This window comes from Camarhynchus parvulus, chromosome 9 (assembly GCF_901933205.1).
Source record: "Camarhynchus parvulus chromosome 9, STF_HiC, whole genome shotgun sequence".
Classification (NCBI taxonomy): Eukaryota; Metazoa; Chordata; class Aves; order Passeriformes; family Thraupidae; genus Camarhynchus; species Camarhynchus parvulus.
The window spans coordinates 19,261,848-19,287,362 of record NC_044579.1 but is presented as its reverse complement, the minus strand read 5'-3'; the positions used below and the strand labels follow the sequence as shown (position 1 = coordinate 19,287,362).

Genomic DNA, 25,515 nt, shown 5'->3' with positions numbered 1-25,515 from the left:
CCTGAAATCAAAGAAAGAAGGACAAAGCAGTATTTTTCTGCCCAAAAAGAATCCTGGGCTGACAGAAATTTTTAATATATAGACTACTCTAAATTCCATCTTTTATATACATTTTTTATTCTTTCATAATCTTATTCTATCTTCTATATAAATTTTTCTAAATTGGACTGTCACACACCCACCCAGCAATATTTGAAAAATAACATATCTGCCACAAAGGACTGGCTCAGAGTCAGTAAAGATATTCTCACAATTAAGATTTCAGCCAGAGCTGAAATCACAAATACAGTTTTACCATCCAAATCGGCCCTGTGAGAGATTCTGTGAAATAAATTGCTATTTTCTTGTCTTTAAATACAAGAAAAGGATCTCAGCATAGAATCCACTGACACCCATGGACAAGATGAAGAATTTCAGATGTTACCCAAGACAAAGATACTACCTAAAACTCCTGTTTCTGGGAGATCAGTTACACTGCCAAAGATGAATAACATATCAAAAGATAGGGAAGGGATTACCAAGGGTTGTGGGCTCCAGTCCTTTGAAAAGGAAGGAGAGCAGGGATGGAGCACCAGCCATGGCTCAGAGCATCTGCCAGGGAGAAAAGAGGGGCCAAGTCACCCCACCAGGACACTGGATGAGACACATCCTTCCCCAGGACCACCCCACCACCCTTATGAGGAGGGGACCACAAAGGCCAAGGGGTGGAAGCAAAACCAGGCTCCCCTTGAGCAGAGTTAAGAACCTGCACACAGTTCCAGCAGGGTACCTAAAGTTCCTATACAGGAAAGGGGATGGATATTCCAACCAAGGAAACTTCCAGGACAGTCTCACTTAGACTGGGTTCTTCATGTATTTTAAAGGGACACTGACATGTTGCCCCTGGACATTTGCAGTAAGTGTTTTCATCTGCTACTGGGGAACACCTCAGGTCATGCTAAGCAACACAACCAACATTCCTGGCTTTTTGATTCACTCGTTCCTCTGATTTCTCCTGGTGTTTTACTAGACAGCCATAGCCAGCAAGCTACTGGTAAGCCCAAAAAGGTCTGGTTTCACCACCAAAGTCAGTCCTGGGCAAGGTCCCATTTGCCACTTCGCTGGAAAAGTGATTCTAGTGGAAAGCTCATGGTCTAAGGACAGCAAGAGAACACCCAGAGCTTTGCAGCAGTTTCACTCCTGGTCCTTGACTCACTCTCAGTCCCTACCCTGACCACTAGCATGAAACAGAAATACTGAAATATAACTTGCATCCAAATTCAGTTCTGTGGGAGCATTCTCTTGCAGCTTGCAGTTCCCAAGGGGAGACAGAAGCCAAGCACTACAAAAGTCAAAGCCAACACACAGGCATGGCAGCAGGGGAAGGAGTAAGAGGCAGGTACACTGACTTGGCAGTGCAATGAGAAAAAAGAGTCTCAACAGACCTGGAAGAGCAGCAAAACACGGCCAAAAGGCAGAAATACATCCAAAAAAATTTTCAGTGCTCACAGAATGTTTAACCTCATTTCTGGCAACTGGGAGGCTATGTTATGAACCATATGCACTACAGAGTGAGAGTCTATATCAATACTATCTCTATATCAATACTGACATATTTGTATTAAGATTTGCCAATTACATTTCTCAAAAAAAGCCATAGAGCTTCTTGCCCTTGACCTATCACTCTAATGCGATCAAGCACACCTGGCCTATGCACAACCAAGAGCCCAAGAGTGTTTCAATGACTTACATGACACCTTGCAGGACTTTTTGGGGATCGAGATCAAACAATCTATCGACATAGTGGCGGCTACTGGCTGTGACCTCCTGCAGAGAGAGAGCAAACAATTGCAATAGTTTATATCAATCCATACAATGCAGCAGCAAGTGTACAGAACTTCCCAGGTAAGAGGCAGGGAACCCACAGAATTGCATTCAAACATGCAGTGTGTTACTGCTGGGCAACATCACACAAAGATAACCCTGTGTTCAAGTGTAATCTAGAGAAGATGAGGTGCTTAATGTAGATAACAACATGGTAAGTGTCACAGCAAGTTAACAGAGAGCTATTTATGAACTGCAGTTGTTAGCACTGCCTTGAATCACAATTTTATTATGTTTAATTATTATACAGAACAAATTCCTGGAAGGAAAAGTTTCAAAGAGCAGTTAATGTTGCTTAAGAACCATACCCACAAACAAGCTCTCCAAAAGAAGGAAGCTCGTAACAAAGACATTTTTCTGTAACTTACTTTGTCACAACACAGCTACATTTCAGAGCCTGTGCCACAGACCTTCAATGGGACAGCAGCACAGCATTCCCCACAACATTCTCATAGTGCTGTATACACAAAGAGAATTCTCTTCTCAGCAACAGGACTGTGCTTGTAAGCTACACACTTATGCACCACTGATTTGTTATTCCTTTTGAGAAGATCCAAAGTCAGAGATGGCAAGCATTCCAAAATACAAGGGTGGGAAAGGGGAAGGGAATTTTCCCTCCAGGTTCTCAGGAACACTTGCCAGGATATGTTGCCATTATCTCACCTTCTTTTTTTTTCCTTTTTGCCAACGCTCTTTTCATTAAGCTTTGCCCATTTTTTCCTTATGAGTTTTCCTTGAGAGAAGCTCTAAGAGTTGAAAACTCTTCCTTGCTTTAACAAATATCTGCTATGGGGTTGAATCTACTCTTGCTTCCCCACCCTGATGTCAAGAGGCACCAGCAGCTTCTTGCCTGTGGTCTCACATCACAGAGAAGAATCATCTAGAGGCAGCAAGGCTCCTTTGTCTCCAGGAACACTGTTAAATTATGCCACGTAAGTCCTACAGATACACTTCCACCGTGTAACCAAAGACAGTATTTTTGAGAATAGCAATGGACTTCTAGCTACCTGACCTATGTATTTACACATAAAACTCTTCTAGACTTCAAAGAACCCAGAGCTTTTTGATTCTAAAATATCCTGGCTTTCACCCCATCAGCTACGAGGTCTGCAATATGTAGAAGTGTATTCGTATGCAGGCAGTCCGCAAAAAAAAAAAAAAAAAGCCAATTTATCGACATAATCAATTTCACGGAACTACGGAACTCTTAACCAACATGAATTTTTCAGGAAACTGAAGGAAAAGCGCCAACCCTCCACTCCTATGGCAGCACCCGGGCTGCACCTTTTGCATCGCTACTCGCAGCACCGGTGCGATGCAGCAGGACCGCTGCGCGCCCTGGGCCGTCCCCCGGGAAGGGAAAGCGGCTGTCACAGCTCCCCCAGCACGGCGGCTCCTCCCTGCCGCAGGAGAGAGCCCCGGTTCCGGCAGCGGCACAGCCCCCGAGCCGGGGCGGGCTGCGAGCGCACCCGGGAGCCCCTGCCCTGTTCCGCAGCCCCGAGGAAGGGCAGCACCCACAGCGCCCACAGCGCCGGGCCCCCCGCGTGCCGAGCGGCAGCTGCCCGGGGTCGGCGAGCCCGAGCCGTCAGCAGCAAACGACACGTCCAGAGCGCCGGTGCCTCCGCGGCCACGGAACGGGCACCTCGTAGGGGGAAACCGGCGCCGGGAGAAGTTGCGGCGCGGGGGGCAGAGGAAAGGAGCGCGGCCCCGCCGCCCGTACCGCCCCCGCTCCCGGCGCAGCCCCAGGGCCGCTCCCGGCGCCGCCGGACAGCGGGGCCCAGCGGGGGCCAAGGTCAGGCAGGGCCCGGCCCGCGGCACTCACCGAGAGGACGCTCATGCGGAGCGGCGCCTCCAGCACACACGCCATCTTGGCGGAGCGCTCCGGCACCGGCGGTGCCTCAGGCCGGCGGGCGCGGGCTCATGGCGGGCGCGCGGCGGGCGGGGGCCGGGGGTAGCGGGGCGGGCCCAGCGAACCGGCCGGCGCCGAACCCCCGCTGCCGCCCCACCGCGCCTGCGCCGCCGCACGCCACCCGCGTGCGGGACGGCGCCCGCTGTGCGCACGCGCGGGGCAGGGCGCGGCCTCCGCGGGCCGCGGAGAGTGGCGGCCCGAGCCGAGCGCGAGCCCGAGCCGAGCCGGAAACCGAGTGGAGCCGAGCGCAGCGGAGACGAGTCTGAGCCCAGCTGAGCCGAGGGGAAACGAGCCCGACTCGAGCCTAGCCCGAGCAGATCCGAACCTAAGCCGAAAGAGCCCGAGCCGAACACGAGCCCGAGCCTGCCGAGCCTTTGTCCGAGCCCGAGCGGGGCCGAGCCGGAGCCGAACACGAGCCCGAGACCGCCCTTTCCCCTCAGCCTCGCTGCGCAGATTCGGTTTGGGTTCCTTTAGTCTGACATTGCTTTTGTTGCCAGGATTGATTTGTTTGGTTTTGAATTTGTTCTTCTCAGAAAACACCCCAAACAGCCCAGGACTTCACCAAGATGTGCTATGGGGTGTATAAGATCTGCTATTTTTTTATTAGCCCTACTGTATTACACAGCCTGAGGCATGGGGACACTCTCTGTACCCACCCTGAAGTCAGAATTAAACGGGAGGAGGATGGTAGAACCACAAAAAGATAGCAGAAATATCGCAGCTCGGGTTCACACCTCTCAACCGATTCCCTTCCCAGGAAAACAGAGACTGGGCAGCTGCTAGAGACTGCACAGGATAACAGGAGTACAACAAACATCTTAGGATGCAGCCGCAAGGTGACCTTAATAGATTTAATTTTAAAATACTCCATTATGAAACAAGGCTATACCTCTCTGCTGGTTTTCTCTGAGCAGACTGATGACATGCTGTGAAAAAAACCTGTGTGCTGGCCTGGGATGGAACAGGTGAACACTTTTCTCAAGCATTAGTAACAGCAAAAATAGTTTTAGACTAAGTACATACCCTGAAAAAATACAAGGGATGTACAGAGAAAGGTTTTCCAGAGGTCTCTCATCAACATTTCAAAAGTTTTCAGAGAGACTAAATCTTTTTTAAAAGGATTGGAGACTCTGGGTCTTAAAAGCCAATTTAAATTTATCAACATTCCCTAGAGTTTTCCTTTTTGAAGTATCTGGCCTTTAGTAGAAAAGCTCAGCACTTCTACTGAATCCTCCTTGCAGCAGAGAATCCTGGTGACAGGGAAAATCTGTAATGGATGAAAGCAAGGTAGGGGAGGACCCTGCAAGCTGCAGAGGGTGTGAACAACTGCAAGGAAGGGCACGGCAACTCTAGAGGTCAGACATGATTCACACTCAAAAAACATTTATGTTCACTGTATTTACCAGCTGCACTCTGCTCAGTGGACACAAATACTTTACAAAAAAATCTTTATTGTATTGTACATTAAGTCTAAGTCTCCTAGACTCTCCTTAAGTCTAAGTCTCTCTAGAATGCCTTCTAGAAACACATTCATCAGAAGGGAGGAGGCATGGTACAACATAGGAGAAGTTTATTTTAAAAACAAAAGGAATCAGACTGAAAAGTCGATTACATGCAAGATACATTTTCTATTTCTGTGCAGACACCCTGAGAGCTCAATGCCATGCTTAGGTTCCCTGGGAGGCTTTTCAAGTCCATAACAGAACTTATATTTAAAATACTTTATTTCCATTATAGTGTTCAGATCATGAGGTATGATTAAGATTTTACCACTGCAGACCCAGGACCCTTAAAGAGACTCATCTGCTTCAATAATTTACCTGACAGTTCACAGCTATTTTACATACCCTGAGTGTCACACCCGGGTTACTCCCAGTTTCTCCTCATACCTCAGCACAGCTCTTTGGTGGCTGTTCTGACAGATGAGCTGTTAATTGAATTGCTGAGAGCATTAATTATGCCCTTTTCTAGCCCTTGAATACTTAACATGTTTGGTTTTTGTACTGAACTGCTTGACAGGAGAGGAAGCAAGATGAACTCCAGACCATGGAAGTGATCTAAAGACAGATTAATTCCCGATCCTGATACACAACTCACACTCATGGATATATTTCACTCACTGCCCTCTATCCAGTTCCCTGTTCCTGTCAGGATGATTTCTCCTTCTCAGTGCCTGTGCCTTGGAGGGGGAAAAGCACAGGAGCTACTTCTGCTCTCAAGCAGCACAGCCATGAGGAATTCCATCTAAGAATTCCATCTGTCAGGAAGGCTAATGTGTCTAATGACATATGCTTGAGAACACTGTCATTTTCATGAATTCACTCAGTTTTATCCCCGTAGCCTCTTAGGCCAAAGGAGTTCCATTTACTAATAATTCAGGAAAAAAAAAAAAAAGAAAACTTCCAAGAGGGTCTCTATTCCAGCAGCTCCCTCAGCTGAAGATTACAAAAGTGCTTTGGAAGATCCCAAAACCAGTTTTAAAAGTTCAGCAAGTTACAGCTACTGAAATGACAAGTGAAAAGTGACTCTAATGATAATGGGAGCTGTTACACATCCACCACCTTGTATGAACAAAAACCACAACCCTAATTAGTCAGAGTTGAGACAGTGGTTGTGTCCACATTTTGGAAGCTGTCCTTCCTAAGTACTTCCATTTTAAGACATTATTCTCAAGTTTTAAGAAACAGAACAAAAAAGAGTTTTTAAGAACAGAGATGCACCTTTTCATGGTCCCCATAAAACCGTCATCCTCCAAATCAAGAGACTTGGTTTGCTGTCAGAACTGTAATTAAAAGCCAATCCTGGACAACACATATTGTTTTGTTTATGACCACAGTTTTCCTGTGGCATGACTATCACCAGAAACAAAAATCTTCATTCTTCTGTTGCTGTTTTGTTATCATGGGAATTCTATTTTCAAATTTCATTCACAGGGTTATTGCATATGCTACTTTGTGTTAATAGTTCAGTATAAAACAAGATAAAAGCAATAAAATAAAATCATTCTGTCTTGTAAGTCAGACATCCTCTCACTTGGACTCAGGGTACAGTTTAAGAGTTCTTGTTAAACAAGCATGGTGAATCTTTTTCAGCTGAAGATATGGAATGTACACCATACACCAAGAACTGAAACAAAATCAAAGATATATGAACTTTACATCCTTTGACAAAGTACTTTGTTGAAAAAGTCTCAGGTTCTTTCTTTGATGTCTATTCTGTGTAAATCACCTTCCCTCTGAGCTTAGGAAAGTAACATGACTAAGATCATGTAACATTAAAAGCACATGTAGTCCAATACAATTCTCACCACCTTCCCACAGAAAGGCTGGGAGAGAACTTAGTTACACATCCTGTGAACTGTTAATCTGTTTTATCTTCATCCTCTGCGGCATAGATAGCTTGGTTCCTTCTCTTGATTTTTTTAACGCCGCTGTTCCCATTCTCATCAGCACCAATGCGCTTTAAGGACCTCTCAGTGGGGCTCCTTTCCTCCCCCTGCCTGCTCCCCCCAGACTTCTCCAGCTCCTCGTTGTTGGAGTCCGTGGCATCATCAGATGACACTGCCATGGAGTCAGGCATGACCCGGATGTCGGAGAAGCTGGTAGAGAACTCAGGAGGGTGGTCAGGGGAGGGATCTACAGAACATGTACTCAAGTCTTCATCACCACCTTCTTCATCCAGCATTATTTCATCTGGGTTAAAGGATGAGAGGCCAGAATTATCTGTACTGTATTCACTGGGTTCCTCAGCTGACCCAGTACTGTCCATCTCCTCTTCCTCCTCCTCTTCACATTCACCTCGTCCTGAGCTCTCTTCTTTAGCCTGCTGGATCCTGTCATTGATGTCAGTGAGGCCAAACTGGGCACAGAACTCAGTGGTCTGTGGATTGATGGTATGAACTGGCTCCATGTTTTTTTGGGGCTTGCTGGGATCATAACAAGCAGCTGTCAATGTGAAGTTGCAAGGAATTTTGAGGTCATGGTTCAGCTCTTCCAACACCTCTTTAATGGCTTCTTCTGTCACGCTGTAATCCCACCTAAACAAGTGCATAAAGTTTAAATAAGTGAAGCAAGGCAAAAGGTACTGCCTGTTCTCAGCACAGACTGCAACCTTCACAGATGGATTATAAATTCATCTTACAACAGACACTTTATTCCTCAAGTGCTTTTCAGGAACATTTTCATTTTCTTTTGGTCAGTACTGAGACATGCTTCTCTCTACCAAGGATTAGTGTATTATGTCAACCCATGCTCATAACTCAGCCTGATTTTCATGGTACAGCTTCTGTCCCTCAGATGCTAGTATCTAAGTTTGCAAAATAAAACTAACTGCCCAGGTAGAACAGTAAAGAAGTTGTATGCTTTAGACTACAATTTTTGTGAGCATCCCCTTTTCTTTCCAAGGCATTTAGCAAGTCCTACAGGCATTACAGGCTGCAGAACAGGAACACAACTCCAATATACCTTTACTTCCAGTCCAGAAAAACAAACAAACATTTGTATTTTGCAGACAACTTACTTGGCATGGAGGCCATTATTTTCGGGCATATTCCAGGAGTTCTGGGTCACATTAACAAGACTGTTGGTGGCCTTGAGGATTGCAATCCACTCGGCATCGTACTCCAGCGAGTCACCTGCATTGGGATCATGCTCCACATCTATTATCTACTTACAAACACAAAGAAAACAGATTGAGTTATTTCTCTTGACACCAGAATCTGATTAAAAGTTTGAAATGTTACTTTCACTTTACAGAGTTTTAATGAAGTTTAAAGTACACTGAGCTAGTGGTCTCAACCAAACAAGTCCTCTCAAGCCAGCCCCCCACGAAAGGCTAACAAAGGACAATCAGTAACAGTAAAAAAGGCATTTCTAAATTTCAGCAGCTTACAGCAATTAAAAAGCAGAACACACTCCTTCCCTTACTGCCAGCAACTGGACAGTGATGCAACTGAGAAATAGAATTTGCCTGTTTCTAAATTGATGCTGCCTTCTGTTGCTCTTAGGGAATTTTTCCCCCACTTCTTGCCTAAGAGACCAGAACAACAGATACTTAGGAGATAAAAGATGTGGCCAGGACAAGGGAGAGGATGCAGTTTGCTGCATCTCTTAGCTGGGGGGTTTCCCCTTGGGAAAGGCAGTGATATTGCCAGATTTTGGCTGGGGGTGAGGGGGCTGAGGGTTGGCCCTCGCTCACTCTGAGATCAGAGGTAAGAGTTGTGGTCTTGGTGCTGGGCTGCTGCTGCAGGGAGAATTTGCTGCCACCGCGGAGTTCTGTCCTTCACTGGCTCTCCTTACTGTGGGTGAGCCTCTGCTCGTCAGAGCGGCTGTGGGACTGGGACCTTGTTAACATCTGATCTCACTGGGAAGGACACTCACCATCTACTCAGGGGAAAACCCAGGACCCTGACCTCCTCCCCCTCTCCAGAGGGAGCATCTCCCAGTTGCTTTCAGGAGCCCAGCCCCTTTTCCCTCTGTCCGCCATCACCCACGGGCAGAGCGGCACCGAGCCCGCGCCACAGCGCCCCCTGCAGGCGCGGGGGAATCATTGCCCCAGCCCAGCCGGGAGCCAGCAGCGCCCCTGCTGGCTGTGACTGGAACTGCACCGAAGGGGAAAGTGCCTGCAGCGCCTTTTATTTTTATACTTTTTTTTTGTTTTTTTTCTTTTTAGTAAAGAACTGTTATTCCTTTTCGTGTTATTTCTTTTCTTATCTTTGCCTGAAAGCCCCATAATTTAAAAGCTGTAATAATTTGGAGAGTAGGGAGACATATTTTCTATTCCAAGGGAGATTCCTTCCTTCTTTGGCAGATACCTCTCTTTCAAACCAAGACACTTCTAAGTGGATACAAACCAAGAACTGACAAGAACAGTCATTCTGCCATATGAACACCACTCTTAGCACAGCTATGAATTAAGAGGAAATATTTCTAAGCTTTTTTATGATCAGTTTGTCTTCAGTGACATTAACCCAAATCAAACCATGTAGATTAGCCAAAGCTCTAGTCAGACTCTGACTCTAAATACTCCACAAAATAATTAAACCCTCCATGCTGCTGGAGATAGTACTAATCCAGATCAGTTTTGTTATAGGATTTTAAGTCTGGACTAGCATTCATGTCCCTTTGCACAGATAGAACCCATCCTCATACTCTCCTCCACCTTCAAAGGTATTTACTAGGGCATCCAAAGGACAGAAAAAAAAGCTACTCTAAGACTAGTAAAACACTTGAGTGCATTTGAAAAACACACTGTCAGCAGCTCACTCGCACAACAATCTATTTGGGTCTCATCCACTGGTGTCAGGTACTTGTTCTAAGCTGGATGGAAATTGTAGGGTTAAGGAAACACTACACTTACACAACACATGTGCTTAGTTCAGGACAAAATCCTACAAAGACCATTCTATACACCCAGCACTCCTAGTTTCTTTAAAATTCTTCCACTTATTAGCACTATTCTTCATCTTATACCTAAGAACAGCACTAGCACTTCAAACAAACTAAATAAAAAGTGAGAAACTTCTACAAATGTTCATCACCTGCAGGAAGTCTCTGTGTGGCAAGCATTTATCCAGAGCCAGAAACTTGGTTGCTTTTGGTAACTCTTCTTTGGAATTTGTCTAGGAAGCAAATGGTGTTAACACTATCATTAGCACTTATGTGAAATATGACCATTCTAAACAAGCTGCATAGACAGGTTTCAAGGTATAACTTGTACAGATAAATACTTTCTGAAATAGAAAATTAGCAGGGACAAAGAGAATGACAGATTTCACTGGGAGTCTAGCAGGAAGCAGGATGCAGATAATAGCAAGATAAAGCAAGAGCTACATTTCAGCACTTATTAATTTCAGCTGAGCACATTCAGCCTTGGAGCAAAAAGAAAAACTGTAACTTAATTGGATCAGACTTGATGATCCTACAGGGTCTGGAGTTACATTTTTACAGATAAATAACTTGTAAATAGGAACAGCACTGGCATCACTTCAGGAATAACTGCTTCAACTACAGGCTGGTTTTTGGCTTAAACCTGGGCTACCAGACCTGCAAAGCTGTACTGCAGGGATCCCCCAACTCTCAGGTAACCTCTCTCTTCAATCACTCCCTTACCAGGTTTTCTGAAGTTGCTTCCTTTTTCTCACCTATTGTGAAGTTATATGATTCCCCAACAGAGCCCCAGAGTGCTTTTCTATACAGTTAAATTAGCAAGTTTCAAGAACAATAGCTATTTCCTGCTGTTCTTAAAGGAGATTAGGAGTAATTTACACCCCTTTAATTTACATAAAACAATAGTCCTAACACCACTTAATCTTTCATGGTTTTAACTGAGTTTTAAGAACTAAAACCACTAAATTGCTTTTCTGGACATTATTACCTGCATGAGAATTCTAAAGTGTGCCTGGGACACATACATTCATTTTCTGTCCCCCTTACCTCGTGTTGCATGAAAGCTGCAAATTTAACGTGGAGGTGTGCTGAGAACCAGTAGGTGGGTTTCAGGTGCTGCAGAAGCTCTGAAGCAGCAGGGCTTCCTAAAGTGTTGCTCTCCACTTCTTGCCGGAAGAAGGATTTCATTTTGAGGAGCTGTTTCTTGTTTCCATAGTGATAGATGCTCCTTGGCCAGTCATGTGACATAAATATATCGATGGGACGCTTCAGCTGTGAGGCCAAAAAGCACATGGCATAAATACAATATATTGACAAAGGAGTTTAGACTACATGAGGCAGCCAGCTGTGCTTTATACTGCCTTATAAAAGAATTCATATAATCACCATAAGTCAGGCACTCAGAGGAAATCACAGATAGAGAGCAAGTCCTCTGCCCACAATCAAAGGTATCTGCTTCCCCATGAAATTTTTTAAAGCTTTATTTAAAAGGGATAATGGCTAAGCATAATAGTCCTCCTCAAAGGACACACCCCTCAGATGTCTGATCAACCTCTTAAAGCATGTTCAGTATTCAGCATATGTGATCAGAGTACCTTTAACTTCCTACTTCCAAATTAATGAAAATTGCCCTTGTTTAAAAAAAGAAGCTTTTTACCGACCTGTTTGAGTTTGAAGACTTCAATATTCCTCACATGGTAAGCACTTCTGATGGTCTGCTGGTTGTATGGTGGGCACTCAAAGTGACCTGAAATGTTGGAAACAAGAACAGCTGCCTGAATCACTAGTTCCCTCCTACACAGCAGCTTTTTGGGGTCACACAGGCACCTAGAGTAACCCAATACAAAGCTGTGATTTTGCATGATTGTTCAGAGTGTTGCCATCCACCACGAAACTACAGTTTAACAGGTTCAGCAGCAGCCTAAACATCCCAGTCACTGTCCACGGGCACCACAGGCTCCAGAAGCACCAACGTGTACCCTGACATAAGGGATGAGTTTCCAACTTTGCCTTGGGACAAAACACATGAATGCCTATCATAGCTCCTACTACTCTACAGAATTAACAGAAAAATTGCTCTTTTAGTTATTGCCTAAAGAGTCTCGTCTCATCTCTCTAATGCGATATTCAGGCATATAAAGTGCCCCCTTGATGACAGCAAATTGAATTAGTGTTGGCAAGTATTAGACAGAATCAAGTGTTCTAGAAAACTGGTTCAGTACTTTGCAGCTTGTACCTGCAAAGCTTCTCTGAAGCTGTTTCTTAGTAAGGACAGCACAGTACAGTAACCACAAGGACCACTCTTTTAAGTGCCTAGATCAGAAAGAACAAACTATCTTAATAAACTATCACTGACATGGGGTATCCTCTGTGACACCCTTCCCAAGAAGAACTCTTGAACACCCACCCACATAACCAGGAGGAGCCAGATGTACTGGCCCTAAACCTCAGGACAGGACAATACACTTACATAATGTCACAGTTAAAAACTGCCTGTTTCACTCAAGGAAAATCAAACAGTGAAACGACACGGCTACGGAAAAATCAACACTGTTCCAACAGCGCGCCAAAGGTGCCTTGCTCCCTGCTGTGGTCACCGGGCCGCTACAGATTCATCTCCCAACGCCAGGAAAATCGGTGTATTGAACCGACGGTGGTTTCCAGGCTAAGAGAAGTTTCGGGGCTAAGCACAGCCAGACCCTCGCACCACGCCGCGGCCCCGGCTCTCCCCTCCCCGCTGTCCCGGTACCTTTCCGGTAGTCGTGGGACTTGAAGATGCCCGAGATGCCGCCGATCCTCACGCCGCGGAACCGCACCACGCCCGCGTAACCTGCGGGACACGGGAGGGCGGTCACGGAGGGGCCGGGCAGGGCAGGGACTGTGGGGGACACCGCCGGGGACCGGGACCGGAGGGACCTTACCCAAGTAGTAGATGTTGGGCGCGACCCACCCGCCGTAGGGCAGCTCCTGGAGGTGGTTGGAAGCCTCGTGGTTGCCGCCGATGAACACGGTGAGCACCGGGGCTTTCTTCTCGCCCGAGTAGTACCTGCGGAGACACGGCAGCTGCTGGACCCGGCCAAGCCCCCGTGGGTCAGGCCGGGTCGGGGGCCGGGCCGGCGGCGCTCACCGGTAGAAGGTCTGCATGTGCCGGTACTTGGCGGGCACGGCCATGCACCGCAGGTCCGCCTCGTTGCGCACGGCCTGGAAGTCGCCGCAGCAGAGCAGCAGGTCGGGCCGCACGTTGTGGCGCTGGTGCAGCAGCTCCAGCGTCTCGTACATCTTGTCCAGGGCGCCGTGGCAGCACCCGGCCACCGCCACCTTCATCGCCAACCGCTGCACTGAGCGGCCGCCGCGCGCGCCTTCCGCGTCACCGCAGCACGCGCCTTGCGTCACCTCCCCGCGCCCCTGCGCGTCACGGCTGCGCCTGCGCCCTGTGTGGGACGCAGCCCGGTGGTCACGGGGACACAACGAACCGGGGTGGGAGGAGCGGGGCCCGCCCCGCCCGTTCATGGCCGCTGCCCGCGGGCTGCTGAGACCCCCGCTCTGCGGGACCCGGCCCGATGGCCTCCGGTGGTCCCCTCCCGCCCCACCGAGCAGGGAGGTCGGACCCGGTGACACCCGATGATGCCTTCCAGCCTTGCCCGTTGTTCACAGAAAGGGTGGCCAGGCATTGGAATGGGCTGCCCGGGGAGGTGGCGGAGTCGCTGTCCCTGCAGGTTTTCTCAGAGCAAGGAGCGGAGCTGGGAAAGGATCACCAGTTTGAGAGGAGGAGCTGGAGGGGTTCAGCCTGGAGAAAAGGAGGCTCAGGGGGGCCCTTCCTGCTCTCCACAGCTCCCTGTGACAGGAGGATGCAGCCGGGGGGAGGTCGGGCTCTGCTCCCAGGGAACAAGGGACAGGACAGGGGGACATGGCCTCAAGCTGCACCAGGAGAGGTTTAGGTAGGACAACAGGAGGAATTCCTTCATGTAAACGGTGATGGGACACTGGAAAACGGGCTGCCCAGGGAGGCGGTGAAGCCGCTATCCCTGGGGGTGTTTATGGAAAGACTGCACGTGGCACACCTTGCCTGGTCTGCTTGTCAAGGCGGGGACTGGCCACAGGTTGAACTCCATCATCTCAGGAGGTCTTTTCCAACCTTACTGACTGACTGTGATTCTGTAGCTGGCCAGTGGGACCTTCACTCTGGGCAGTAACACTGGCACAGCGATGAGCACCACGGTCTGTAACTGGCCAGGAAGAATTGTCACAGTCCCAGGGTGGGGTTGTACAGCGGGGCAGGAGCCCCTGCGGGGGTACCCGAGCTGCACAGGGAGGGCTGCACAAGGAGGGCTGCACAGGGAAGGCTGCACAAGAAAGGCTGCACAAGGAAGGCTGTGCGGCTCCCCCGGCACCACAGCACCCGCCGAGCGCTGCCCGCACCTCCTTGGCCAGCCCAGTGGGGAGCAGCACAAGCTGTACTTATTCCTCATGCGTGGCTCACAGACCACAAAGTGGTGGTGGAGCAGCACGAGCAGTGGCTATGCACGCTTCCACCTGGAGTTTGAGCTGATAAAACGCCGAGCCGGGCGAGCTCAGCCTCAGGCAGGCCTGTTTTTAGCATAACCAAAGCCCTGGCTTCTGTAACTTTGTAGCACACAGGGACAGGAAGAGACAGGGACATCACCAGGGCAAGCGCCTATGGCGCGGGCTGAGAAATCGGGTATCTCCCCTTTTCCTCGCGGACTGACAGGCTCCTCTTTGGAAAGCACTGATTTCCTGCTTTGGAAGGGCAGTAGATTGGATTGTAGGGTAGCCTTGTATTGTCACGTAGTAAAACCGCTCCAGACTTTCCACTTCAAGACTGGTTTGGAGGTTTTTAAAGTCTTGGGATTGAACCAAATTGCAAGGACATAGTTAAGCATTAACTTGCTACTGCTTCCTCTGTAATCATGGAACCAAGTAGACATTCCTGTTCCGCCATGGTAGCAAGCATTACATAATGTCCTCTCTTTTGATACTAAATATGAGTATTGTCTCCTACATTTCATAATTTCACAGTGTTGCATTACTCTGTGTACTTTGGGGCTCATCCAAGCCCAGCTGAAGTGAAGGGGAAAATTCCTCTGGTTTCCAAACCCCACAAGTCTCCAAGGGAAAAGCACACTTCGGGTGCACTTGGCTCTTTCACTAACTTTGCTTAGACCTACCTGGAGTAGTGCAAGAACTTGTCGGTCCAGCACCTCTCCTGGGGAAGCTTTCCAACTCTCTGGGGAAGAACAACAATCTCTTGCATTTGCCATCTCTCAGACTTCCTGAAAGGAAGGGGGTGAGAGACAGGAAAGGTCCATGAATCTCTGGAAGATACCTTATCCAGGGTACACCATCTCAAGGGGCTTCCTGAGATGCCCGCCCACCTAAATTCCTCCCCAGACAGGCAAGGTAAGCTGATACTGTAAGTGTATTTCCTGAGTTGGTTGGCTCAGGCTCATTTCTTACACTCTATGTGCCACTTATCCCAAGTGAACTGGTGCACAATAGAGTCTATAAAGTTTGGCTTCTTTTATGTCATAGTATTTTAGTACTTGTACACAACTCATGATGCATCTCAATATCTGTAACTGAACTCAGTGTTCGCTGAGCAAAGCTGCTCTGACCTTTCCAGAGCACAAAGGGAATCAGCCATGCTGCTGTTTACAGGGTAAGTGGCAGCAAGTTAATGCTTAACTATGTTATTGTAATTTTGTTCAGTCCTTCAAGACGTTTTGAAAACCCATGTGACTGAAGCACAGTTCTCTTCCAGCACATGAATGACCCATGTTTGGCCTTGGATTGGGTTTTGCAGTCATAGTCTCTTGCCCCAGTTGCCTGTGCATGTGTGTCATGCCTGAACGTCCAGTCCTTCAGCAGAGGACTGAGTGCACATCCTGTCCTGCACGAATGGCCAGGGAACTGTGAGGCCAAGGAGGGAAAAGTCCCAACAAGCAAGATCAGGTCAGTAGATTGCTTGGGTTGCCCTTTTGGGTCTTGCCTGCCTGCACTGAGCAGTAAATAATGGTTTCTTCCTGAGCTGACTATGGTAGTTTAGTACCATGAAAGTAGTCTTTCTCTGCAGAGAAATGAAGAATAAAAGGCATCTGAAGGGGCTGTGGATGACAAGAGTTGCTTCCCTCATCTCTGAGAGTGGAATGAGAAGAGCTTTTGAAGACTTTTCTGTTAAATGCTTCCTAGTGTCTTTAGAGTATACTAACAGGTTTCTAGCATGATTTCCATATTACTAAAATGAAGAGGAACAGCAAAAGGGAGGCATCTGTCTGACTTTTGGGGAGTGACAGCATGGCTGAGAAGGGAGGTATAAGGAGAAGTGCTGGGAGACAGTGTTTGTGAAGGAGAGGGAGATACACTGGAGTGCAAAAGACAAATTTGATGTGTTCCAGCTGAGATTTTGAGCTGCTGCTGTAAGCTGTGAGAGCACGTGAGGTGGCAGGTTGGTGTGTGTGTGCAGCTGAAGGGAGGGGCTGCTGCAACCAGACAAGACTAAAGCTCCCTTAGGAAAAGGCCTCACGAGGCCGGCCTGAATATCACATGGCTTACCTGCAGCTGTGCCCAGGTGTCTTTGGGCATCCCCTCCCCTAGGTCGTGTCTGATGATTGCAACATGATCTGCAGTGCAGCAACACAGCTGCCGACACAGGGCCTGTTCCTGGCTGAGGCACTGCAGCTGCCTCCCTGTTCCAGCTGCATCAACAGGGCTCTTTCTCTCTTAATTTGTATCTTTTGCCTGAGGATGCTGCTTTGCTGGAGGGCACTACTGATGGCCTCCAGCCAATGAAGGCTGGAAGCTGTCTGGAGGAAGAGATGAAGCAACAACGCTTGGTAAATTTGCAGATGACACCAGGCTGGTTGAGAGTGTTGCTCAAGGGCAGGAAGGCTCTGCAGAGAGACCTGGACAGGCTCGATCAAAGGGCTGAGGACAGCAGTGTGAGGTTCAGTAAGGTCAAATGCCACATCCTCCACTTGGGATCATCACAGCAACCTCCTGTAGCTCCAGCCTGGGGCAGGGGTGGCTTGAGAGCTGCTCAGCAGGGAGGGAGAATTGGGGGCTGGTGGACAGCAGCTGGATATGAGCCAGCAGTGTGGCCAAGAAGGCTGGTGGCATCCTGGCCTGTATCAAGAGCACTGTAGCCAGTAGGACCAGGGAAGTCATTCCTCCTCTGTACTCAGCATTGGTGAGGCTGCGCTGCCTTCAGTTCTGGGCCCTTCACCTCTGAAAGGATATTGAGGGGCTGTGGTATATCCAGAGAAGGGCAACGAGGCTCGGGAAGGGTCTAGAAAACATGCCTCATGAGGAACACCTGAGGGAGCTGGGTTTGTTTAGCTTTGAGAAGGCTCAGGGAGGACCTCATCGCTCTGTACAAGCCGCTGACAGGAGGCTGTAGTGAGTGAGGTGGGGCCGCTCTCTGCCGTGCCTGCAGTGAGACGACAGGAGGAAATGGCCCTAAGGCAACACAGGGGAGATTCAGATTAGCTATTAGAAGAAAATTTTCACTGTTTGAGCGGCCAGGCACTGGAATAGGTTGCCAGGTAGGTGATGGCGTCGTGGTCCGTGGAGGTGTACAAGAGGCGCCTGGATGTGGCGCTGGCTGATGTGGTTTAGGGGTTATAGTGGCAGTGCGTGGTCGGACTCGGTGACCTTGGAGGTCTCTTCAGACCTTGACGATTCCGTGATTCTATAAGGGCGTTGGTGGCGTTCCTGAGGGAAAAACAAAACCCGCCGTCCGCGACGACTGGAGAGCCGCAGGCGGAGCTGAGGCGCGGACGGGCCGTGAGGCGGCCCGGGGGCTCTCTGAGGCGGGACCCGCCTCCGCCCCCCGCCCCCCCGGCCCGCGGCGCTGGGCGGGCCCGGCCGTGCGGAAGGGGCGGCCGGGGCGGGCGGCGGAGCGCGCCCGGCGGCGGGAGCGGCGCTGGCCATGGGACGGGACGGGGCGCTGCCCCGGCGGGTACGTGCGGGCGGACGGGCGGCGGGGCCCGGGGCCGAGGCTCGCCCTGTCTGGGGCAGTGGGTCGGTCCCGCGGGGCCCGGCGGCGGGGGCCCGGGCTGTGTCTGTGGATGAGGAGCCGGCGCGGGGGTCCCGCTGTGGGCGCTGGCTCGCTCCTGGAGGTCGGGCGGGGTGTGCTGAGGGCGCTGGGGGCCGGCAGTGCCGGGCGTACGCGGGAGGCGATGCTCGCTCCGCACGCATGGAAGCTCCGGGGCTCCGTGGTGTCCCGGGTCGGGGCTGTGCGCTGTCCCCGGAGAGTTGTCCCCAGGGGCTTCGGCGTAGCAGGTTCTGAGCACAGCGTGTCCCCAGCCCGGGCTGGCCCGGAGGTGTTGGCTGTTGAGAGCCGGAGGTTAACTCCGGTGAAGAGTCCTCAGGCTGTTCTTTTTCTGTGACCACTTGCCCCAGTACCCCGGGTAGCTGGACCTTCCATTATCTTCACTGCAGCTGTGAATGAATACGTGGTCGTGAAAGCAGGATTCAGGTTTTTTTTCCCCGATGTATTTCTTCATGAGCGAGAAAGGGAACGGCTTTGGCTACCAGACTCCTTGGTTCACGGGCAGATGAATTCGAGATTAAGTTGGGCATAAACTTGTGAAACTGAGTTTGAATAACGAGTGGAATGATTTATGAAGGAGGTGTTCCTGCCGGAGTAATTCTCTCTGCAGGTCATCAGACTGCGTTGGTCTCAAGTAATGTAAATATTTTTAAGCCTGGGACTAATTATATTAACTCTCTTTTTCCTGCTGAAGAGGGAAAGCCTGGGAGGTGTGCTGCTCTATGCTCCCATCTTTGCAGAAATGTAGGCTGGGGAAGGATTCCAGAGGCAGGTGGTCCCCCAGGCTGTTTGCTGTTGAAGTGCTGCCTGCAAGGCAGGACGCTCTTTTCTTGGTGGTGGTCTCATGGCTTTAGCTCACATGACGTGATGCCTGCTTCAGGAAATAACTCTTCCAAAAATTGAATAACCATTTATTTAAGTCACCTTCTCTCTTGGTTTTTTTTTTGTCAATCTCTCAGGCTTGGCAGGTCTGCTCTCTCAGGTTGTGTAGGGGGAGGTTATTTTAGTGAGAACTTTGAGGAGATTGTCAGTACTGTTAGACTTTGTTATGTAAAATTATGTGTTTAATGTCTGCTGGATTCTGAAAAACTGAAGCATGAGACAGTGGTGGGTTGTTTGGGTTTTTTCCCAGCATTTATATATCTGGAAAGGGTAATATTGTGTATCAGTTGCAACTGATTTATATTTGCCTGAAAATGAAGGAGGAAAGTCAAAGTTCCCTGCTGGCACACGGCCCGTTTCCATTACCTAGACCTTTGCAACCACTGTCACATCATATTATTTTGTAGTTGTAATTTACACAGAGGTGTAATGTTAAAGGTAGCTGTGGGCAAAGCTCCTCAAATTACAGCTGACTGGTGTGTGACTGCCAAACACTGCAGAGATTTTCTGGTAAAGCATCTATTTCATTTCCTTCAGCTGCAACCTGTGGAGCAGGTGATGAATAATGTGGCTCAGGCCGTTCAAAAAGCTCTGTGGTGGAGCCCTGCGGTCTGACACTCATTGCTGCCAGCCCTGGAGGTATAAATATGATGCTGCATGGTGGAATTTGTTTTCCCTTTTTTTCATGGGTGGGGTGAGTGTTGGCTGGTGGTTTTTTGTTTTTAGTAAGGACCGTTCTCCATAGAGAACTTCTCTGCCCTTGAATTACACAGAAAACCTGCCTGAAGTAACTCTGAACTTGGCACGTCCTGGTGCAGGCCTGCTTTGCCTTCGTTGTGTAAATGTTTTCCAATACTGATTTGACTTAAGTGACTGCATGTTCTTCTTTCCCTAAGACCAGGCTTTCTCCTGAAGGTTCAGTTAGAGCTTAGATCCTGTGCTCCAATTCTGTCAGAAACGGGACAGCAAAGTAGAACTACAGGAGGAGGGGAATTTTCTCATCCATAATTAACCTAGCTGAGTGCTGTCATAAAGAGCTGTTTTCGTGTGCCTTGTGGGACAAGATTCTTCCAGCAGAACTCACTGTTGTATTTCCTCTGCTGCTTATGTCCCTGGGTCTAGTCTGTGGAATTTCTGAGCTAGGACTGCCAGGGCAGTTGTGACTAAGCAGGTGCTTTTCTTTGGCCACATGAAACACTCCCTCACGTCTCATACTTTGGAAAATCAGGGCTTGAGCACCAGAAACAGATGTAATCTCTTTGCAGAATAAAATGAGGATAGTACTGGAAAATATTATCGAAAAATATGTTGGTAATTAACCGTGTTAACAATTAATCAGTATTTGATTAGCATGCAAATACTCTGCTGATGGAGAAATGACTAATTCTGACTGCAGAATAGTGTGTGGGTAGGGTGCAGGAGGCAATACCCGAGGTCATACATGTAAAACACAAGCTAGTTAAAAATTACTTAATTTTAAAGAATATACAGCTTCACAGATGTGAACACGGCTGTCCACTTAAAGTGAGGTAATCTTTACATTTATCTGGTTTTCTGTTTGGTTTTTTTTTTCTGTTTGTATTGCTTTTCTTTTTAATCTGCTTCTATTTAAGTACACAGGGCAAAGAGAGAAGTTAATGGAAATTCTCTTTGCTTCATTGTTGTTTTGTAAATCTCCCTGGGTTAATAAAGACACAGGAGAAATTATTTCCTCAATCTTACTGGGATGTCAGGCTAAAACACCTTTAGTTTTCCTTGGTAGAGGATGGGCTACAGAAAAGTTATACTTCCTTAACCTGTGCGTTGGTTTGAGCACACTGCTCTGTGCCTCTGGGGTGGCTTATCGAAGGCACAGGCACAAAAATCTGTAGCAGTGCCAGACTTGTTGAATGCCAGGACATGCTGCACCTTTTGGTGTAATTTCAACAGCTGCTGCTGTTCCCAGTGTGAGATGGAGGCTGGCAGGAATGGGCTTGTGGAAGGTATGGCTGCTGGGAATGGCAGCTCCTGGGGCTGTGCCTCGGAGGAGAGGGGGGCAATGCAGCAGAGTTGGAGCTTTTTTGTGTCACTGTGCTTGCTGCTGACCCATGGAATAGCTATAGCAGTACTCCAGCTGGGAACTGAGGCTGCCCTGGAGAAATGGGCTATCATCTTAGACAAAGAGAATTTTACCCAAAATTTTGGATGCCTGAGGGTTTGAGTGACTCTAATGTGATACATGTGAGACCTGAAGTTGGATATGTCAAGCAATGAGAAATGCAAGAGCTCTGAATAGATGGACAATAAATGAAAACAATTGTTTTGTTTCAGTTGTTATTAAATGAAAAGTGTATTTATTCTGCAGACCATTAGGAGATGGCTATTCTGCTACAGGAGAAATTTAACTTCCAAGTAAGTTTCCAAAAATGGTTTCAGGGAATTTGTAAATTGTAACCTCAGTGTCAGCAGAAGTTGATGACCAAGGGAATGCTGTCTTGGACACAAATCTTCCTTTGTTATTTTAGCACTTAAATAAAATCACTTTAATTCGTGTAAAGTGAATGGATACCCTTAATGCTGATTTAACATTCCAGGGACAATAAATTTATCTTGCTAATATGAAATTATCTCTTTCCATATACGGTTATAAGCAGCCAGGAGACACATTACTTAATCAAGCAGGCTTTCTGACCTCTGCCCTGAGCCTTGCTAATTATGTGCTTTTGAAGCTTGTTCACCTCCAGTGTTTTACTGGTTGTCACCTTATTTTCTGTCAGTGTGTCAGAGCTCAGGCGTTAATGTTTCTTTTTCTTGTGCCTTGCTAAACTTCAGCATGTTTGTGAATGTATTTGGGTCCTGCTCAGTGAGCAAGATTGGTGGGTCTACACAGACATGGGGCTGGAACAATAATTAGTTGGCAAAGTATTTCTGTGTAACGGGCTGGCGTTACGTGGAAAAATCGTGTGAGCTTTTACTCTCTTGCTGTCTCATCTAACTGGAAACCAGTCTCATGGGGCACAAATTCCTGTCTGGTCACTTTTAGTTCCAAGACTGTACAAATGGAAAGTTGAAGAAAGGTATTTCAGAAAAGCTGAAAAGGGTGACATCTTTCCTGGTACTGTTAACTCCTCTCCTTCCCAGCTGACAGCCCCGGTGACAAGCTGTGCACTGGTGCTCCTCTGCAGTTTCTGGTGTGCTCATGTTCAGGGACTCTGTGCTGTTGTTTGTGAAGGGGATAGAGGCCCTGGAGTATTAGATATAACCCTGTCACTTAACTTGGAGGAGTTACACTGAATAATATTACATTCACTAACTGCAAGACAATATTTTAAAACAATAGGTTATGGTCTACTCCCAGGTTTATTTTTAAAAATCAGCAAATACTATTATTATTGAAACTAGCCCAGATATCTTTGAATGGTGGGCTTGCCTTATGTTGCTGCTGTAAATGTGGGGAGGTTGTATTTAACTTAGTGTTGGGGGATTATTTTTCTTTAGGGTAAATCTAGCAAAACAGATTTCTCAGTGTAAAAACTGACTTCTCTGCATGCACAGTGACTGCAGAGCAGTGTTAATGGTCCTGCCACGGACAGTGAGGCTCAAGGTCATGTCTGCTTGGAAGCCTGCCTTGATAAGTGTTCCCATTGCAGTGACCTCCATGGGTCACTGCAGGAATGCTGGAGTCCAGATACAGCTGGTAAAGTTTGATGGTCTGGAGCTCTTGGACAAGAAGGCATGAGAGACAAACAAGCAAATAATCTGCTGTGTCTGGGTTTTCAGAGAGATTACCAAAGGACTTTGTTAATGCTCCTTAAAGGAAGTGAACTGCCATGGAGCAGCAGTGTAGCTTTCTCAGTCATTAATACCTGGTTAAAGCCTAGGAAGGACTGTCAGCTTTTCTAGGGAAGAGTGATCACCCTTCACTCCTGGGGGGGATCCATGTTAAGGCTTGTGTTGTTAAACCAAGTTATAAATGGCCTGGAAGAGAGGCTGAGTAAGAAAGTGACAGTATATGCTGAAAATCACAGAAGTAGGGTAGCAGAAACAAAAGCTGGCTGCAGTTGCAGAAGGTTCTCACAGTACTTGGTTGTAGGTACTTGATACCAGCAGATATAAACTAATGTGCACAAGGGATAAACAACTCCCTGTGCCTGTGCAGTGATGAGCTCATGAGAATCTGTGCCATTCAAGAAAGAGATCTTTTAAGTAATGCAGATAAGGCTCTGTGAAACTCGCTCAGCAGCAGTCAAAAACAACAAAAAAAGGTAAATAGAAATGACATCTCTAGGAGAAGAAGAGGGAGCAAACCAGCATGCCATGGTGTAAATCCATAGTGTTTTTGTGTAATGAATAACATACCCTCCCAAAGTTAGGGGCAGACATTCTCCCCTCTCCAAAGAGTTGTAGTTAATATTACAGAAAAATACATGACTGAAGAGCTTTTGTAAAAAAAGTAACCAAATAGACCGGAACTTAGTGTGGAAATTACATGTTTGGAAGTAGGAAGGATAAGGGGAAGGATTAGGATAGAAATCTGCAGCCATGGGAGTATCCCTGTTTATTTTGCCACCCCAGCACAGCAAGAATTAAAGGGTGTCAAGTGGCATGCATGAAAAAGGTGGTGGCTTTTGACAGAGGAGGTATAAAACCATGGCCCCTTGGCTCCCCAGAACCTTTCTGGGTCCGTGGCATCCTTTGAGGAGACATTTCCCAGGTTTGCTGCATGTGTGTGCTTGTTTTACCCTGCTCCTTGGGGCACTGACCAGCTGGTTCTTGTGCTGAGGAGTAGGTGAGCAGTCAGACCCTATCTGCCCTTTCCATGCTATTCATGACTTTGGAGATTTCTATTTCTCTGAAATCACCTCTCTTCCAACCTGAAGTGCCTGATCCTGCTCCATCATTCCTCATAGAATAGCTGTTCAAGACCTCGGGGTCATTACTACTGCCCATCTCTGAACCTTTTTTCTGAGGCTACATAAAAATACTGATCTCTAAAAGTGAACACCTTCCTCTTGAATAGAGTGTTCTCTCAGTAGATCTCTGAGCATTTTACAAAAGACAATATTATCTTTATTTCCTCTTGGAAGACAAGTAGGAAGAAGGACAGAGTGAGCTAAGCCAGGTGGTTATGAGAGCAGACACTTGAGAATACATTATCTGAAAGCAGTGAGGCTGGAAAGGGGAAAACACTATATAGGGATAGTGCTGATTTTTTGAAAGGCAGCTCAAAAATTAATTTCTGCCTGTGGTTCTCATCTTTCCTGAATGCTCTGCCCACTTGGGGTTCCTGTGTCTTAAAGTGTGTAATTGAACCAGAAAAGCTTATGAGAGGGGCAGTGGGAATGCTTGAGGTGCAAAGTGGCTTCTGCACTAGGAGAACTGAGTAAGCTAAGAGAAGGCAGAGGGATGACATGGAGTTCTGTAAATTTGGGAATGCTGTGGACAGTGTAGACCGTGGAGATGTAGTATTTGTGTAATGTATCAGCACAAGATCTTGGCATACTGAAGCTGGTGAGTGACAGGGTGGAAAGGGGTGGTGGGTGGTAGAAAGTCTTGTGAAAAGATGCTCAGGCTGCAAAAAATTTCTGTTGAATTCAGGGGTGCTTAAGAGAGAAATAGGAGAGAAGTCCTCCAGAGGTTAGTAAGTACACACAAACCCACATCCAGCTCACAGTTCTCATGAACTGGGAGCAGTTGGAGGCCAGGAGAATACTCCTAGGGAATACAGTATGTTTTTCTAATCCTGCCCCTTGAGCACTGCCATTTAACCACTGTTGGAGACAGAAGTGGTTTTTCCTGTGTTCTTGTGTAATCCTGAAGGATGGGATTTGTCTAATGTAACTCATCATCTCAAAACTAGATTGTTAAACTCAGTGGGATGATCTTTGTTTTTGAAGTGCTTCCCTATCTGCAGTGCCTACAGACAGCACCAAACACTTCATGGCTGTGTAGGTGAGATGAATCCCACCTCTGCCATGGTTTTTTAAGAACAATGGCAAGTTACAGACAGAACTCAGACAAAGATTTATAGCAATGACTGAAGATATCTCTCAGACTCTCTGGCAATCTTGAAAAATGCTAAGAGGTGATTTGATTGTACTGTGTTAGTACTTATAGGTGAGGAAATTTGTCTTCCTGGAAGCTCTTTTAATTCACTATAAGAAAGTGGGATAGCTGTTTGTGGAACCTGATGTTGAACGTACTTCAATGGGAAATGATGACCCTTTTTCTGGAATGTGTGTAATTAAATACTGAAGCACTTGAGAATATGAGGAAGTGTCCTCTGGTTCAAATAGAAGTGCTTACTTGGAGTAGGTCAGGTCCTCTAACCGGGGTTACAAGGCAAGCTGGGATTTGTAGCCATCACAGTTTGTTGCAGTTTCTAAAACATGAAATAGCTTGTAGCTAAAACCTTTTAGAAATAAAGA

General features: G+C 47.5%; 3 protein-coding genes across 5 annotated transcripts in view; 1 reads left to right on the top strand and 2 right to left on the bottom strand.

Moving 5' to 3' along the window:
• The window catches only part of ARMC8 (armadillo repeat containing 8), a 63,045-nt gene extending 59,202 nt beyond the window's left edge, over positions 1-3,843 (bottom strand). For all 3 annotated transcript variants that reach the window (XM_030954228.1, XM_030954229.1, XM_030954230.1), the window contains exons 1-2: positions 3,686-3,843; positions 1,730-1,806 (exon numbers count right to left, since the gene is read on the bottom strand). In XM_030954228.1, the coding sequence (XP_030810088.1) occupies positions 1,730-1,806; positions 3,686-3,730 (122 nt within the window). In that variant the 5' untranslated portion in view covers positions 3,731-3,843. The remainder of the gene's footprint in view (positions 1-1,729; positions 1,807-3,685) is intronic.
• Positions 3,844-6,537: 2,694 nt separating this feature from the next.
• On the bottom strand, positions 6,538-13,519 carry DBR1 (debranching RNA lariats 1). Its single transcript, XM_030954793.1, has 8 exons — positions 13,286-13,519; positions 13,080-13,204; positions 12,908-12,988; positions 11,820-11,905; positions 11,206-11,430; positions 10,311-10,391; positions 8,291-8,436; positions 6,538-7,808 (listed from the first exon to the last, which is right to left on the bottom strand). Exons 1-8 carry the CDS (start codon positions 13,480-13,482, stop codon positions 7,133-7,135), a joined length of 1,617 nt encoding a protein of 538 aa, XP_030810653.1. The 5' UTR covers positions 13,483-13,519; the 3' UTR covers positions 6,538-7,132.
• Positions 13,520-18,079: 4,560 nt separating this feature from the next.
• PPP2R3A (protein phosphatase 2 regulatory subunit B''alpha) overlaps positions 18,080-25,515 on the top strand; it is a 49,322-nt gene continuing 41,886 nt past the window's right edge. Inside the window, exon 1 of the mRNA XM_030954548.1 lies at positions 18,080-18,133. The gene's annotated coding sequence lies outside the window, so the exon portion shown is untranslated. The remainder of the gene's footprint in view (positions 18,134-25,515) is intronic.

Coding starts and splice junctions, on each gene's coding strand:
- DBR1 (XM_030954793.1), bottom strand. CDS start 13,482: ATGAAGGTGGCGGTGGCCGGGTGCTGCCACGGCGCCCTGGACAAGATG. Junction 13,205..13,285: donor CACATGCAGACCTTCTACCG/GTGAGCGCCGCC, acceptor GTGTCTCCGCAG/GTACTACTCGGGCGAGAAGA. Junction 11,431..11,819: donor AAGTCTTCAAACTCAAACAG/GTCGGTAAAAAG, acceptor TTGGCCTCACAG/CTGAAGCGTCCCATCGATAT.